The 13,780-nt window shown below is 39.5% G+C and overlaps 1 protein-coding gene across 7 annotated transcripts in view; it reads right to left on the reverse strand.

Annotated features, from left to right (window-relative positions):
- Positions 1 to 13,780, reverse strand: part of nAChRalpha6 (nicotinic Acetylcholine Receptor alpha6) — a 92,934-nt gene that overhangs the window by 14,496 nt on the left and 64,658 nt on the right. For 4 of the 7 annotated variants that reach the window (NM_135472.6, NM_001201835.3, NM_205952.3 and 1 more), the window contains 4 exons: positions 11,475 to 11,519; positions 7,991 to 8,100; positions 1,410 to 1,590; positions 70 to 145 (listed from right to left, as the gene is read on the reverse strand). In NM_135472.6, coding sequence (NP_609316.4) covers positions 70 to 145; positions 1,410 to 1,590; positions 7,991 to 8,100; positions 11,475 to 11,519 — 412 coding nt within the window. The remainder of the gene's footprint in view (positions 1 to 69; positions 146 to 1,409; positions 1,591 to 7,990; positions 8,101 to 11,474; positions 11,520 to 13,780) is intronic. The other 3 variants (NM_205953.3, NM_001273373.2, NM_164874.3) reach the window with 1 other exon arrangement.

Raw genomic sequence — 13,780 nt, forward strand, 5'->3', positions numbered from 1 at the left:
TTTACAAATGACAACGATCAAACGAAATAACAGTTAGAGAAATAAGCGTAATGAGGTTTGTTTACTAACCAAGCAAGTACCACTCGCCATTTGTTATGAAATCGGAAAGATCCCCTCCATCTTCGGAATTCAAAACCAAATCCAACTGATTTTCAAACAATATTTTGTATTGTTTTTTTTTTTCATGGGTATTCACAGGGAATGGAAATCAATTTGCAATTAGCAAATTAATTTTTACATTTTTGTTTTTTGTTTTTGGAGGTTGGTCATTGAGTTTTGGGTTTGAGTTTTGTATTTTTTTTTTTTAATTGGAGAAAGAGAACATTTAAGAGTTTAGTTTGTTGTTAAATTTTTTAAGAGTTTTTACAATAAGCCACATTGAAACAACATTTATGTACAGATATAGCATGTGTTCGAGGTGTACGAAAGAGAGAGAGAGAGAGATAGAGAGAGCGAGCAAAATATAGAATTTTTTATTCTTTTCATTTGTTTTGAGATTGGTTTCTAAATTCTTGTGGGTGCAAAATACGTGGGAAATAAAAGCGCTGTAAATCAAAGACGTTCTCAAAACATCCTTTACTTTTGGTATAAATATATATATATTTCTTTGTTGACTTTCATTAAGAGTCTTTACGTCGTCCAAAAATATTCGCCTGTTGCTGATTTATTTGGGCGTGGTTTTTGCCTGCTACCATGCAAAATAGTTGAAACTTCAGAAGTTCTCTGCGGTGAAAGAATCTACCGTTTCCACACATGATTCCATTTTGGAAGACTTTCTTTAACAAACTCAACCTGATCTTTTCAACACTGCATAAAGCTGACCAGTGTTGAGAGCGGTTGCTTTTTGAGCTAAGCTTATTGTCGGCGTGTGGGCATAAAATATTCAAACATCTGAGTTGAATATTTCAGCCGACACACAGGACCTCTTACAGTTCAGTGTTGTGAATAACACTGCGATCTTTTGGTTTTGTAATTCGCAAAAACGCAAAGAATTGTTCGACATGAGATAAACTAGAAGAAAGTTTGGGTGGATAGAGATAGACGGTGAGAGAAATAGAATAGAAGTTTGGAAAAGCATATAAACGAAATTACAAATCCGTCCTAACCCTACATATTATCCTACGCTCTTTATATTTTTTTTGTAAATGCTGTGGCTACAGTCAACTCTCGGCATGTTGGACTTCCCTCGCGCTTCCTCGTGCGTGAGTCTCGTGATTGGCAAAAGCGTGATCGTGCTCGAGTTGGAATGTGTTGAAGTTCGGGTGTTAATGTGTTCGTGTGGATTATGTGACGTGTTGCCTAGTGTAGCCAGCGTTCACTGTACTATTGGAACTAGTTGCTGTTAGTTACTGTTTGCTGTTTTTCTTTTTTTTTTTTTTTGCTGTGTATTTTGTCGTTTGCCACTTTACCTGATTTCCATCGTAAGTCCAACTACCGAATTTCATTTCGCAATGTTGGTCATCAAATGGGAACCACGTGATGTCTATCTTGCATGTGCTCTTGAAGATACCAGGGGGCACGTACAGACAACTGCCGTTATGTTTGACCACAATGTTGGTGTGATACGTGCCATCGAATCCCTCATCCGCGCTAAATTATTGTACAATTTGTTTTAATGGATTATTGTCTCGATCGATTGCTTTGTTATTCGCTTATCAAGTTAATAATCATCAGTTCGATTCATCGGTTATCCCATTATATTGTTATTATTTAGTGACTTTTTGATCGATTTTTTATTTGGTTATATGTGACTTGCGCTTTAGTTTGTCATTCTCTTGTTTCATAACTACTAAAAATGTTTTTTGTTTTCTGTGGACTGTGCTCTAGATAACTAGAGCTGGGAGTTTTTGGGGAATATATTGTGTATATATATATCTATTCTGGGAATTCTTGGAGGATTTTGTGTGTGGGCTGTTGTTATGGTTGTGTGTTGGTCTTTAATTCTATGTGTTCTCAAAACTCTACTGGGGGCAGACTTACATATGTTACTTAAAGCTAATCGGGCTCACTTTGGTCTGTTTCGTGGGGTGTTTACTGTAATGGATCACAAACAGCGCTTGACGACCCCAACGGAATTTCTATTGCCACATAACACTTGAAGCAGGATGCGGCTGGCCGGATACAAATATCTTTCCAGCTATGTACGTATCTTTGTATCTTTGTATCTCTGTGGCCACTAACCAGTATCCAGTCAGTGGCATCATGCGCATATGCAAATGAACTTCAGCAGATACTCCAAAAATGTGGGCAAAGCATGCTATAGATATAAACCCATCATATATATATATATATATTCGTGCATTATGTATGAGTATCTCTTGACTTTGCTGCTGCCCTCGAAAGCTGCAATAAAATGCAATTACTGCTCTGATTTCGACTAGAGTGCCGAGAATGTTGCGTAAACATTTTGTGGACAATTTTGTTTTGCATTTTTCGGTCACCGCAAAGAGGCAATGACATGGGGCTCATGATGCCCCAATATTGGGATGGGTTATCCTCTATGATGTGGGTGGGTACTCTGAGGGCGTGTTGGGGCGTGTTTCCCCTAGTAACGAGGCTTACATGCAACTGCTGTGGCATTTTGTGGGGTATTTGTGCGCTGATTAGCGGCAGGTCAAGCTGAAAACCGAAACGCATATGTGGTCCACTTGGGCTTAAGAGATTGCGGCCTTGGGTGGCGCTTAACCCAAACCGAGAATCTGTATATGTGAGTCACACCTAATTGATTTGACAACCAGGTGGCAGCATTCCGGATCAAGCAAACTTGTTAGAAGCGAAGGTGCTGCAGCACATTTCAATTTAAACACCTAATTGGCACGTCAATCCTTTTCAGGCATCGCAACCTTCATCACTTGGCCCGCATTTAAAATTATTTTAATTTCAAAAGTGAAAAATTCTCCTCCTTTTTTTTTTTTTTTTTTGTTCTTCTTCGCTCTCTGGGTCTTATTAATATTGACGTGGCTTCCGACTCGGATTCGGTTTTGGGCCACGGATCACTGTCAGTTTTCCGTTTTGGGCTGTGCGGCTTACTTCCAACTGCTGTGCGACTTGTGATGCTTTGAAAAATATACAGATAATGTTGCAATTAGAGTGAAAGCTTCTGGCATTGGTGGTTAAAGGTACAGCATCTCAATTAATCAGCCGTGAAAGGAACCTCAATCCGCGACCGAAATCAGCATAAGCAAAATGAAGGAGATGTAGTCGCGATTGATTCGCCCCAATAATGAGGCAGAACCAATCTTCGCCAGCAGCTTGGAAACTTTTTGTGTATCCATATCCGTGTCTGTGAATGCCTGGCTATTGATCTAAATGATGGCCGCACATTAGCAGCGCTGGCGACGCATACAAATTAGGTCCAAATGTTAGTCAAGTTTGGGGCGGGGAGGAATTAATAAATTAAACGAAGTGAAGGTCTGTCGGAGCCCATTTGGCAGAAATCCTTTGCAAAGGATGCCTGGGCAATGCGGGGCGCGGCTTCTATCGCTTGTCGGGACACGAATCCTGGACGACGTCCTGGCAAGTTCATTAGCAAACAAAGTTGACAGCCGCTTCCACGGCCCGGCTCGGCTCCATCTACTGATTTCCCCTGACTATCGCCAGCCAGCAGTCAGCTAATCAATATGATTTTTATTTCCAGCCTCGTCCTTTGTCTTGGCCTCTGGTCCTGCCAACGATTCGATGCCCTCTTTTTTTCCGGCGAAATCAACGCCGGATGCTGCGTGCCATGGAAATTAAACTTGCAGCTGGGCGTACGTGTTCTGATTCATTGTTTCCCGTCGGGCTCTTTTTTTTGTTTCGCCGGCTCTCGGGTGACATGTAAATTCCATTTCGCAGCCTGGGAATAACACGCCCCGTGCGTCAATCAAGTGTAAACCGTATGTGTGTGTGTGTGACCACCGGACCCACCTGCTCCACCATTAGGTTAAATAAGCTGGGGTCCTGCAGTGGCAAATATAAATTGCAATTAGTTCTGCAAATGCCACGAGCTGACACTCCGCCAGGTGCATTTATATCCGGCCCAAAGTCTCCGCAGCAGTTTGTCTTCATTTGAGCCAAGTTTGGAGCCGGACTAAATGCGTGTATGGGTCCACTTTTTGCGGCTTTCAGTTCGCAGCTGTCTGTTTTTGTGCTTTCGGGGCTTGTGGCATTTAAGTTGTTTTTAGTCACACGGGGATGTGGCAACAAATTTTGACGTTTAAGTTATGGCTTAAAATGTTTAAGCCCTCCCGGGTGGACTCGATTTTGTGTGGCTCTCTCTATGATTTTTTTTTTCCAACTTCTGCACCAAAAAAGGATTCACTGCAATAGCAGTGCAGTTTGCCCAACGCAGCTAGTAAAACCTGACCAAAAAAAAAATGTATGGAAATATCATAATGAAGTTTTTTTTTTAGCTCACAAGCGCACGGGCAACTGGTGGAGATGGAAACCGGTTTTTTGTCTCGGCCTGAATGCATTTCGTATATGGGATATCTGGCAGATAATTCCGTGGGTAAGGAAAAACGCTGAATGCGATATAAATCTAGAGAAATAGAGTTATTCCTTTGCAGTCATTTGTCCCAGCACCAAGTAGCACCGCAATCATCATCTGCAGCCACAGCTGCTACTTCATTAGGCATACCCGGTCCGGTTGTGGTCCGTAAATGTGTGAGGTTTCTGGCGAGGATCGGGTGCATGCAGTCGGTTTGGGGCTTACACTGGTACTTAGGCTAACTTACGCAGACTTAATGCATATGCCATATGATTCCTCGACGCCTGTCTGTTAACACATCGATGCACACGCACACACACAGACGGCAAAAGATATAGGTATGTATATATTTGGTTATAAATATGGTCATATAGGTGGGTAGGTAGTTAGACGATTAAACACAGATATAAAGTTATGGGTTAGTATACAGCAATAGCTGGGTTGGGTATATAGAGATGATTATAATTGGACATCGAACAAGAATCGAGAAACATGAGCTTATTATCATTTATTGTTGTTTAGGAACATACACAAGTGAACAAATAGCTAAGATGAACGATATATAGCACACCGATAACAATTGATTACTTTGGTGATTGCAGTACGCACACACACACACATACTTGCACACCGCCACAGCAGAGCACACACACACACACACACAGACTCGCTGAAGCGGACATTTTAAAAGCCAACCGAATGGGAAATGGAAAATGGAAAATGGTAAATGGAAAATGGCGAAATGAGAAATGAAAGGGCAATTATTCAAGGCACTTCAATGAGTGATGCGGGCATCTAACACTCGTTAGGAGACCAAAAAATATTTGTAATTTGAACTCCCATCGCAATTGTTGTTGAAATGTTTTTAGCATCGGCGTACGGGGCGTATGATGAATGCATGTCGGTGAACATAGTAAACGGAATAGTGGTAATCCACCGATGTTATGCTTAAATCGGCACGCACACATTCACACTTCTAGACTAACTAGTTGGACATATAGACTAACATTTAGTGAAAGCGATTGCAAATTAATTTATTAAATTGGCTTTCTTTTAGGTATTTGCTTTAAGGATTATAAAATACGCAGATGCGCCTTCCAAAATATTTCACTTCCTAAAAATGTGTACAAACAATTACTGATAAAAGCCTTGAACTTATTTAAGCCACTTAAAACTGTTATTTCATTGGAACGGAAAAGTTTCAGACAAGTCTTTTTTAATCCAAAAGAAAAATTTATTCTTCTTTTGAAGAACTGTGAGAACTGAATCTAAAGTTCTCTCAATTAAAAGCTGATATTCAAATTTTATTTATATACGGATTAAATGCATTCAATTGTGCAATATAATTTATTATACTGGAAGGTGCATCGGAATCTCGGTCATCCGAGTTAAGTTTAGTTTATAATAATGTTTTCTTGATATGTCATGATTTTTGTTAGTTTGAAATGCTGAGATGACACGATCGATATATATATATATAAATATTGTGATGGAAAATATCTGTTCTGTGCTTCGGTTTAATATTAACTTGATTGTTTTGCTTAGCTAGCCTAGCTAAGTTTTCGAGTTAGGAGCATGTAATTAGCTTTAGCTTATATGTAGATTAATATGGTATGGACTCTCTATTTAGATACTTTTAACATTTAATTTAATCGTGTTTGTTGTGCAGTCTTTTGTGTGTGTTTGTGTGTGGGTGTGTGTATGGAATGTGGGTGGGTTAGTTGGTGGTGGGTGGTGGCAGCTGGTGTCCAGGTTCTCTTTGCCACCTGGCTGGAACGCAGCTTTTTTTAGTTGTGGGATGAGGTGGGGATTTAGGTTAAATATTTTTTTTTGCATTTGGTTTTATTTTTATGCGGCTTTATTTAGTCTTTTCTTTAGTAAGAGGGATTTGATTTCTCATGCACAATACTTGAAAATCTATTTTGCCTTTTTTATGATGGTCTGGATGGTTTCTGGTTTTGTTTTTTGCAAGCTACGTATGAGTATGACAAAAAACATTTTTCTTTCCATTTTCGGTTTTAATTAATGCTTTACAGTATTTGTTGTCGGCCAAATAAATTCAAGTACTGAACGTCTAACCAGAAATATTACACCAGCATATTGTTGAACAATCTCTAAGGTGGTTATTGTCTTTCGGAAATGGAGCGAGAGGACTTTGACTTGAGCTCGAGTTAAGGTGGATTCTACTGCAAAGGTGTGAGTCCTTAGACTGGAAAGCAGACCACAGACCGCTGTCCTCGATTCATTGAGGAATTTGACCCGGGCTGTTTCGAAACAAAATACTTGCGCAATATTCTGGTTAAACAATGTTAAAGTTAAGGTTTAAATGTTTGGAGTTTAGTCTGGGCGATTATTTAGCTTGTTTTGCGGTTACTTCGCATTTGGTTTTAGTTCGCTTTTATGGCTTGATGTTTGGTTTAGTTAATGCTGGATAATTCAGGCATTTCATGTGTTATACAACGTTCGGTTAGCATTACGAATCCAATTACAATGTGAGGCCCACATCAACGGCAAGCTGACAATGTACAGTCCCACTAGACAACCACTGCGTGTAAACTACTCTTATTGAAGTAAACAAATGGAAATTATTCTGGTTTTCTTTTTTTTTTTGTTTGTTTTCCTTATTTTTTGGTTAAGTCACTTTTCGAAAATGTAAACATTGAAAGCAAATCATAAGTGGATAACATCGAAACACAAATATCGTAATTATACGGGTGGGAAAAGTCGATTTAGCCACCGAATCAAAAACACAATTTCGTGTTTGATTTGCGGCTTACTTCGATTTTCGTATTTGTTTTTTTTTTTTTTTTTTTTTTTTATACTGTTCTATTACTGTTTACATATATAGACACACAAACAATAGCGAGTGGGTTATAATGCGATAATAATTATAGTTATATAATTATGAATATGGATATGGGGTCATACATAACTAAAGTGTATGCAAACGTATTAAATATGCTGGGGATTATGGTTTTCAATTAGAAAACCAACTCAAATCGAACCATACAAACAATATTATAAACTAAGAGGCAACAAAAACTTCGTTGGCTTTGTTGAAAGTACAGTTCTCAGATGGAGTTTGTATCTCTATCTGGAAACCTATTCAACAGATCCTTCAAGTTACCGAAACACTAATGGTAAGCTAGTAATCTATTTAAATTCAACTAAAGTGCAACTACGTAATACGTATTTACTATGTTTAACTATAGCTATAATTGAACGCAAAACGAAACGATAACAAAATGTCTTTGAGGACTTCATCTTCGGTGTTTGTGGGTTTTTACTTTGGTCAGCCTAACTTACCATTGTTTGAGTATTACAGTGATTGGATTATAAGTATTGGGTCTATACGATCCTATGCCTAGACTTAAGATAGCTCTATGTAGCTGATTATGTATTGCGCAAACACTTTTATACTGATTCTCAGATTAGTTTCATTGGTTCATCTTGGGCTGCGATAGCCTTTCTATTCGGTTACGGGTACATCGAGTCCGGCCGGTTTGGACACAGATCACTTACCTGTTGTACATGAGCACGTCGGGCTTCCACAGCTTGTTGGGCGTGATTCGTAGATCCTTGACCCCGCCGTATTCCGTTTCATTCCAGCGCAGATTGTAGTCGTTCCACTCCTGCGTTGACAGTTTTTTTTATTAGTTTTTATATAGATTGCTCGATGGTCTCAAGTGGTTTCAATATGCACATATATGTATTGCTATCAAATAAAACGACTAAAAATTCAAACAAAAATGCGACGTGATGTTTGGAAAAGAAAACGGATATCTTTGGCTATGTTCATTTGGGCGGTATAGAATGAAAAGTAAGTTGAAGGAAAAGCAAGGACTCTGAAATGAAATCTACTCAACTGCTGAGCACATGCACATACATATACACATACATATACACATGCAACTACTACTACCATACGCACTAGGACTAGGCTAAGACTAAAAGATGGTCGACTCCTGCTAACTGATTGGCAAGCTGTTGCTCGAAAGCATGCCAACGCACGCACACACGCGAACAGCGTCACGTACGCTCACACACGGGGGGTATACATACACACACACAGGGGCACATACATAGTTGCTGCATTATACAACAATGTGCAACTTGACAACAATTTCTGGCTAAGTCAACCCCGCTGCACTGCCACCCGTCGACGGAACCGCATATGAGACAAGTTTTATCAACGTTCCTCGTTTGCTCTTTTCTGATCCTGTTCATTGATGCACAGCGATAAAAAAGTGATAAAAATAAGAAACTTAGAAACTTAACTGTCTGTGTTTTCTAGTGCTGAAAACTTTTCTGCTTAGCGATACGTCTTTAGCTGAATATTTAGTAGAGTTATTATAGTAATTTTAGCTAAAGACACATGTTGCAGATGCATAGAGTCTTAAAATTATATATAAGTAATATCATTTTTTTTTCGTCTGTATTCAAACAGTTGTTCAGTGCTTTGTGTCACTCTGCGGTTGCCTGCAACGCGATTCTGTCCCGCGTCCTGCGACCCTCACCCCTCTCCCCTCTCCGCCGCTCGCTGCGTTTTGTGGCTTTCCTACAAGTGGTTCATGTTCGTGTCATAAAAGCGGCAAAGTTTCCCCTCTACTAAGTTTCGCCTTTGCCGTGGCTTCATGTTGGCCCTATTGCTGTTGTTGCCACTGTTATGTTTATAATTTAACACATTTGTGGCATTTTTAGAGCAAGCAATTGTCCTCGACGACCCCTCGGACCGGCGTCTCAGTGCGGGGAAAGGGCAGAAAAGCAGCACAGCCCTTTTTAAATCACAAAATTTTAATTAAATGCCATGACTCCTCGTGCTGCATTAAATTGTAACAGTAAGCTGCCTACGTACATATGTACTATACTATCTGCATCTGCTTTAAAACTGTTTCAACTTTATTGTGTGCGGTTTTTATGGCAGCTGTAAAAACAGATGCCTCGTTTTCCGGCATCCCATTCGCAGGTGGCAAGGATGTGCCTCCGTGCTTCTAAAAACATTTCACCCACTTTGTGCGCCGGCGGAAGGGGACACAGATTTTGATGCGAGTGAGGCAATTATTTTGCGAAATAGTTACCGCGAAGCTCACATTCAGTGATGCGTGGCTAAACGCTGGGGTCTAAATCCAATCCTCTTATGGCAAGTTTTAGTTTGAAATTAACTATTACCATTTGGTTGAAGTGTTGTAGCCAAAGGGGAGTTTATGACACTCGTAGAAAATTTAAGGTAAAGAACCTGTGTACTTTTAATGGAATTGCTAACATATAATAGAAACATTAATTTTGTTATTAGCTGTACTTTTTAATTAATAATAATAATTATATCAAAATCTTACAAAGCAAAATCTTTCGTTTCCTTTCCTAAATTGACATGAAATAATAAACCATATCTCTATCAAGCAATTTAAGTTTAGAATGCAATGCTGTTCCGCCCACAAAAAAGTGTTTGATAGTCATCGATTTTGTTGGGCCATTTTCTGGTCGCGCTTTTGTTCCTTTCGGCCTTTGCGTTCATTTTGCCGCTTTTAATTGCTATTTGACGGCATAATTGGGCCGTCGAGCAGAACAACAATCGGTTGACTGGCATTATCGACAGCTGGAAGGACTGGCATTTTGAATTCCAACTGCTTGTCTGCGGTTGCGAGTGGCGAATTGACACACATTCGAACATACCATTCAAATGGCTAGTATCGACAGTTTATAAACGCCTCGATTCGACCATGCATCAATCATAAATACTGAAATATGGCCGATTGCCGATTGCACCAGGCGAGATGCGGCATTTCATGTGTATTTTGTGTTTGATTGCAATTGCGAAATTACTAAAATTTCTGGACGCCATGCCGGTGTGTATTCGGTCACTGCAAACGACTTCACGTGCTAAATAAATAATTTAATTAATTTCGTAAATTGACAGGACTTGACGGGGCTAACCGGAAATGAAAGGAAAAGTGCGAAAAAATAGCGGAAATACACCGCTCCATTTCCGCAGGCATATATCACCTTTTTTGTACGCTCACACACACGAGATAAGCACTCACACAACGGTAAATGCAAGGCATGCAGGACGAACGAACACATCTACAGATAGGACTCATTACACGATGCGATCTCCTGGCATGCAAATGTGTGTGTGTGTGTGTGTGTGTATTTGTGGGGGTTTGTGTATTTTTTTGTGCCGGGTTAGGTTCTGCTTAGAGTTATGTTTTTCTGGTCGATTCGGTTTATGTGTTTGATTTTTAGTTGCTCTTAGTAGAAACGAAACTGAAGCCAACTCGCATTGAGTTCTAAATAAAAATGTCAAAAAAGGATTTATTCGCTGCAGAAAAAAAACTAGTTGCCTTTGTAGATCTCTAGTTAGAAAAGTTATAAATTCAAAGAGAATAAAAGGAAATGTCGGAAATCAAGGTATCTGTTTTTTTTTTTTTATATATATATTTAGCTGTGTCTGTGAGTATGTGGGTTTGTATTTAAATAAGCGATTTATTACAGTATTTAAGCTTGTATTTAATGGTACTTATTTAAGTGATGATGTTTAAATAATTTAACGCACACACGAACTAAGCCAACACAATCTCAACGAGAGATAGAGGGAGAAAAGAGATAGAGAATCGAAAAATTAGTCCTTACATTAAGCGTTTTTTACAACAGAGCTTTGGGTAGCAGGTTTTTAGATGAACCTTTCAACGAGGAACAAAAACTGGATTAACTCTTAGGACCGTGTGTGGTTAAATTATAATCAGAACGGACTCTATCTGGCCCGAATTCAGCGTACAGTAAGTACTACCAACTAGAAGGATACGCATTCGGTAGATTGAATATGAATATATAAAATATATACTTTCTGCTGAACGGAGACAGAAAGAGTCCTTGATGTTCGATTTATGGTTAAGTAGGTTTTAAAGCGATTACACATTATTTAAAATACGATTTAGGCTATAAGTAAGTATTTAAATTGGGGGTTTAGGTTTATGATTTATGATGGCGAGTTTTAGTTGAGACTTACCAACGAAAGCCAAAGATTCGTTATGAGAAGCTGATTCTTCTCGTCCTACAAACGCATTTGGAACGAATTTTGGTTGTTTTGTTGTTAACGCCAAAAAAAAAAAAAACAAAAAAAAAGTGAATCAAATCAAGTTCAACGCAAGAGAAACAACAATAGTAAGTAAGACGCAAGGAAAGCCAAAAAGTTAATTTAAGTCAAAAGTTTAAAAAGAGCAGAGCATGGTAAAAGAAAGTTTTGGTTTATACATTTGTTTTATGAGTTTTATAAGGAGGTTTGTTCTTTCTTTTTGAGCTTTTTTCTACTTTTTCTTTTATTTATAGCATCTTTTTTTATGACGTTTATGAATACGTTTTTTTTTTTTTTGATGTTTTTTAGTTTAATCTCCACTAGCTCTGCACGCGATGAAGTGTGACTTTAATCTGCTTTAGTTTCTGTAAATTACTTTTGGGTCTTAAGTTTTAATCGGAGCACATTCATCGTTCTACTTGGTGCTGTTGCAATTTACTCGTCTCAATCTCCCATCATCACTCAATTTGCAACGAAACGCACCGAAAAAGCCAAATGGAATGCTATCAAAAACTTTGTTGGCCCAGAGCAGCTTTGAGCCGTTCGCCTTGAAGCCTAATCTCAATCTCAATCTCAATCCAAATCCGAATCCGAATCTCTGCCCCGTACAAATTTAATCTGCTGGTCGGTCGGCCTTCAGATCCTTTGTTCATTGCGCCAATTTACTTTGGAATCCCGCCTAAATGGGTGGAATATGTATGTGTATACTTATACATTTCCATTCTAGTGCTCCGCCATTCAGGCAGTGTGGGTTGGCAATAAAAACTTTGAACTAGGTATCAAAACCCATTTATCTTTATACAAAATTTTAATTAAAGATATTTCATGCTGGCGCATTGTCAGTCACTCGACCGCCAACTATCCAAACAGTCTAGTCCAATCCAAACGGATGAGAATGGCGCGATGAATTCAAGGCGTCCTTTCTACCGATGCCGTTTGAAATGCAGATGAACAGCTCAACGAATCCGGCAGATCTGCATGAGAAAGCCTCTTCTAAGGTGACTGTCATTAATAACTTGCTGGGTTAAACAACAAAAATGGTTACAACCCACAGTTGCAAAATGCAAAATGAAAAAAAAAAAAAAAAATGGAGAAAACAACACCCAAAAAAAAAAAAAAGGTGGAAAACCCCAAAAAGGATGCGGGTGAATTTGGTAGCAGCTGCAGTAACGACTTGGGCCATTAAAAAATACAGCAGTTTCGTGATGGAAGGGGAAACTTAATGATATGCAGGAGGGGTAGCACAGCCGCATCCTTGGACATGAGTTTGCTCTGGTGACCTGGATGATTTCTGAATCGCGAAAGAGCTCCCCCAGCTCGGTTGGCGTTTTCGTTTAAGCCAATATGCAGGCACTTCCTCTTCACGTCAAATGCCACAACAACATTTGGAATATGTGAGCATGGTATGGATATGGGTATGGGTATGGGTATGAGTTGAATTTGTGCCGTTGACACCTTATAAAAATGGCGGTTTTGTGCAAATTTCATGTTTATGACAACCGGGATGCGAGGAGCGAGCGATGGAATGTCGGGATTTTAGCCCCTGACATTGACGCATACTAATGACACTTTGGTGGCAAACTTAAAGCCCCATTTGCAGCAGGCTACACATCTGCATTAAGCGTTAAGCATTAAGCGTTCGCTTTACCCAGACACAGATACTCCAGCATTTATGTACGTGGCTGCATAAGCTTATAGATTTATTTTGCATTAACGTGCCAAATTGTTTTTAAATGAGTTTCTAATGAGCCAACAATTGCCGTTGTCGTCTGTAGTAACAACAATCCAGATTTCAGATTTTCAGACTCTGGCCACGGGCACTCGATTTGGGGATATATCCAGGACTCCAGGCCAGGATCTCATCGCTTTAGTCGCACTCCCGTGATGAATGAATGCTTTTGTGCAAACTTTGTTGCTGCTTCACTGTTTGCCTTACAAATGGGTTATGCACATGAGCCAAAAACGAGAGTAGACTAACACCAAACGGGGGCTCAAGGACGAAGTTTGTTGGCCTTGGCAGCACTCAAAGTCCTCAAGTGTGTGTGTGTGTGTGTGTGTGTGTGTTTTTCGAGGCGAGACAAATGAGTGGGTGATAAGTGAACGAGGCAGTTTGCACAACGCTGCCAAATGACTTTGTCGAACTCCGGCTGATACTCGCGGGCCACAATTTGGGCGAAAGTATGTTTATAATGGATTCCATGCGTGCTTGTATCAATGGATGACGCTAATAGATTCGACAC

This window comes from Drosophila melanogaster, chromosome 2L, assembly GCF_000001215.4.
Source record: "Drosophila melanogaster chromosome 2L".
NCBI lineage: Eukaryota > Metazoa > Arthropoda > Insecta > Diptera > Drosophilidae > Drosophila > Drosophila melanogaster.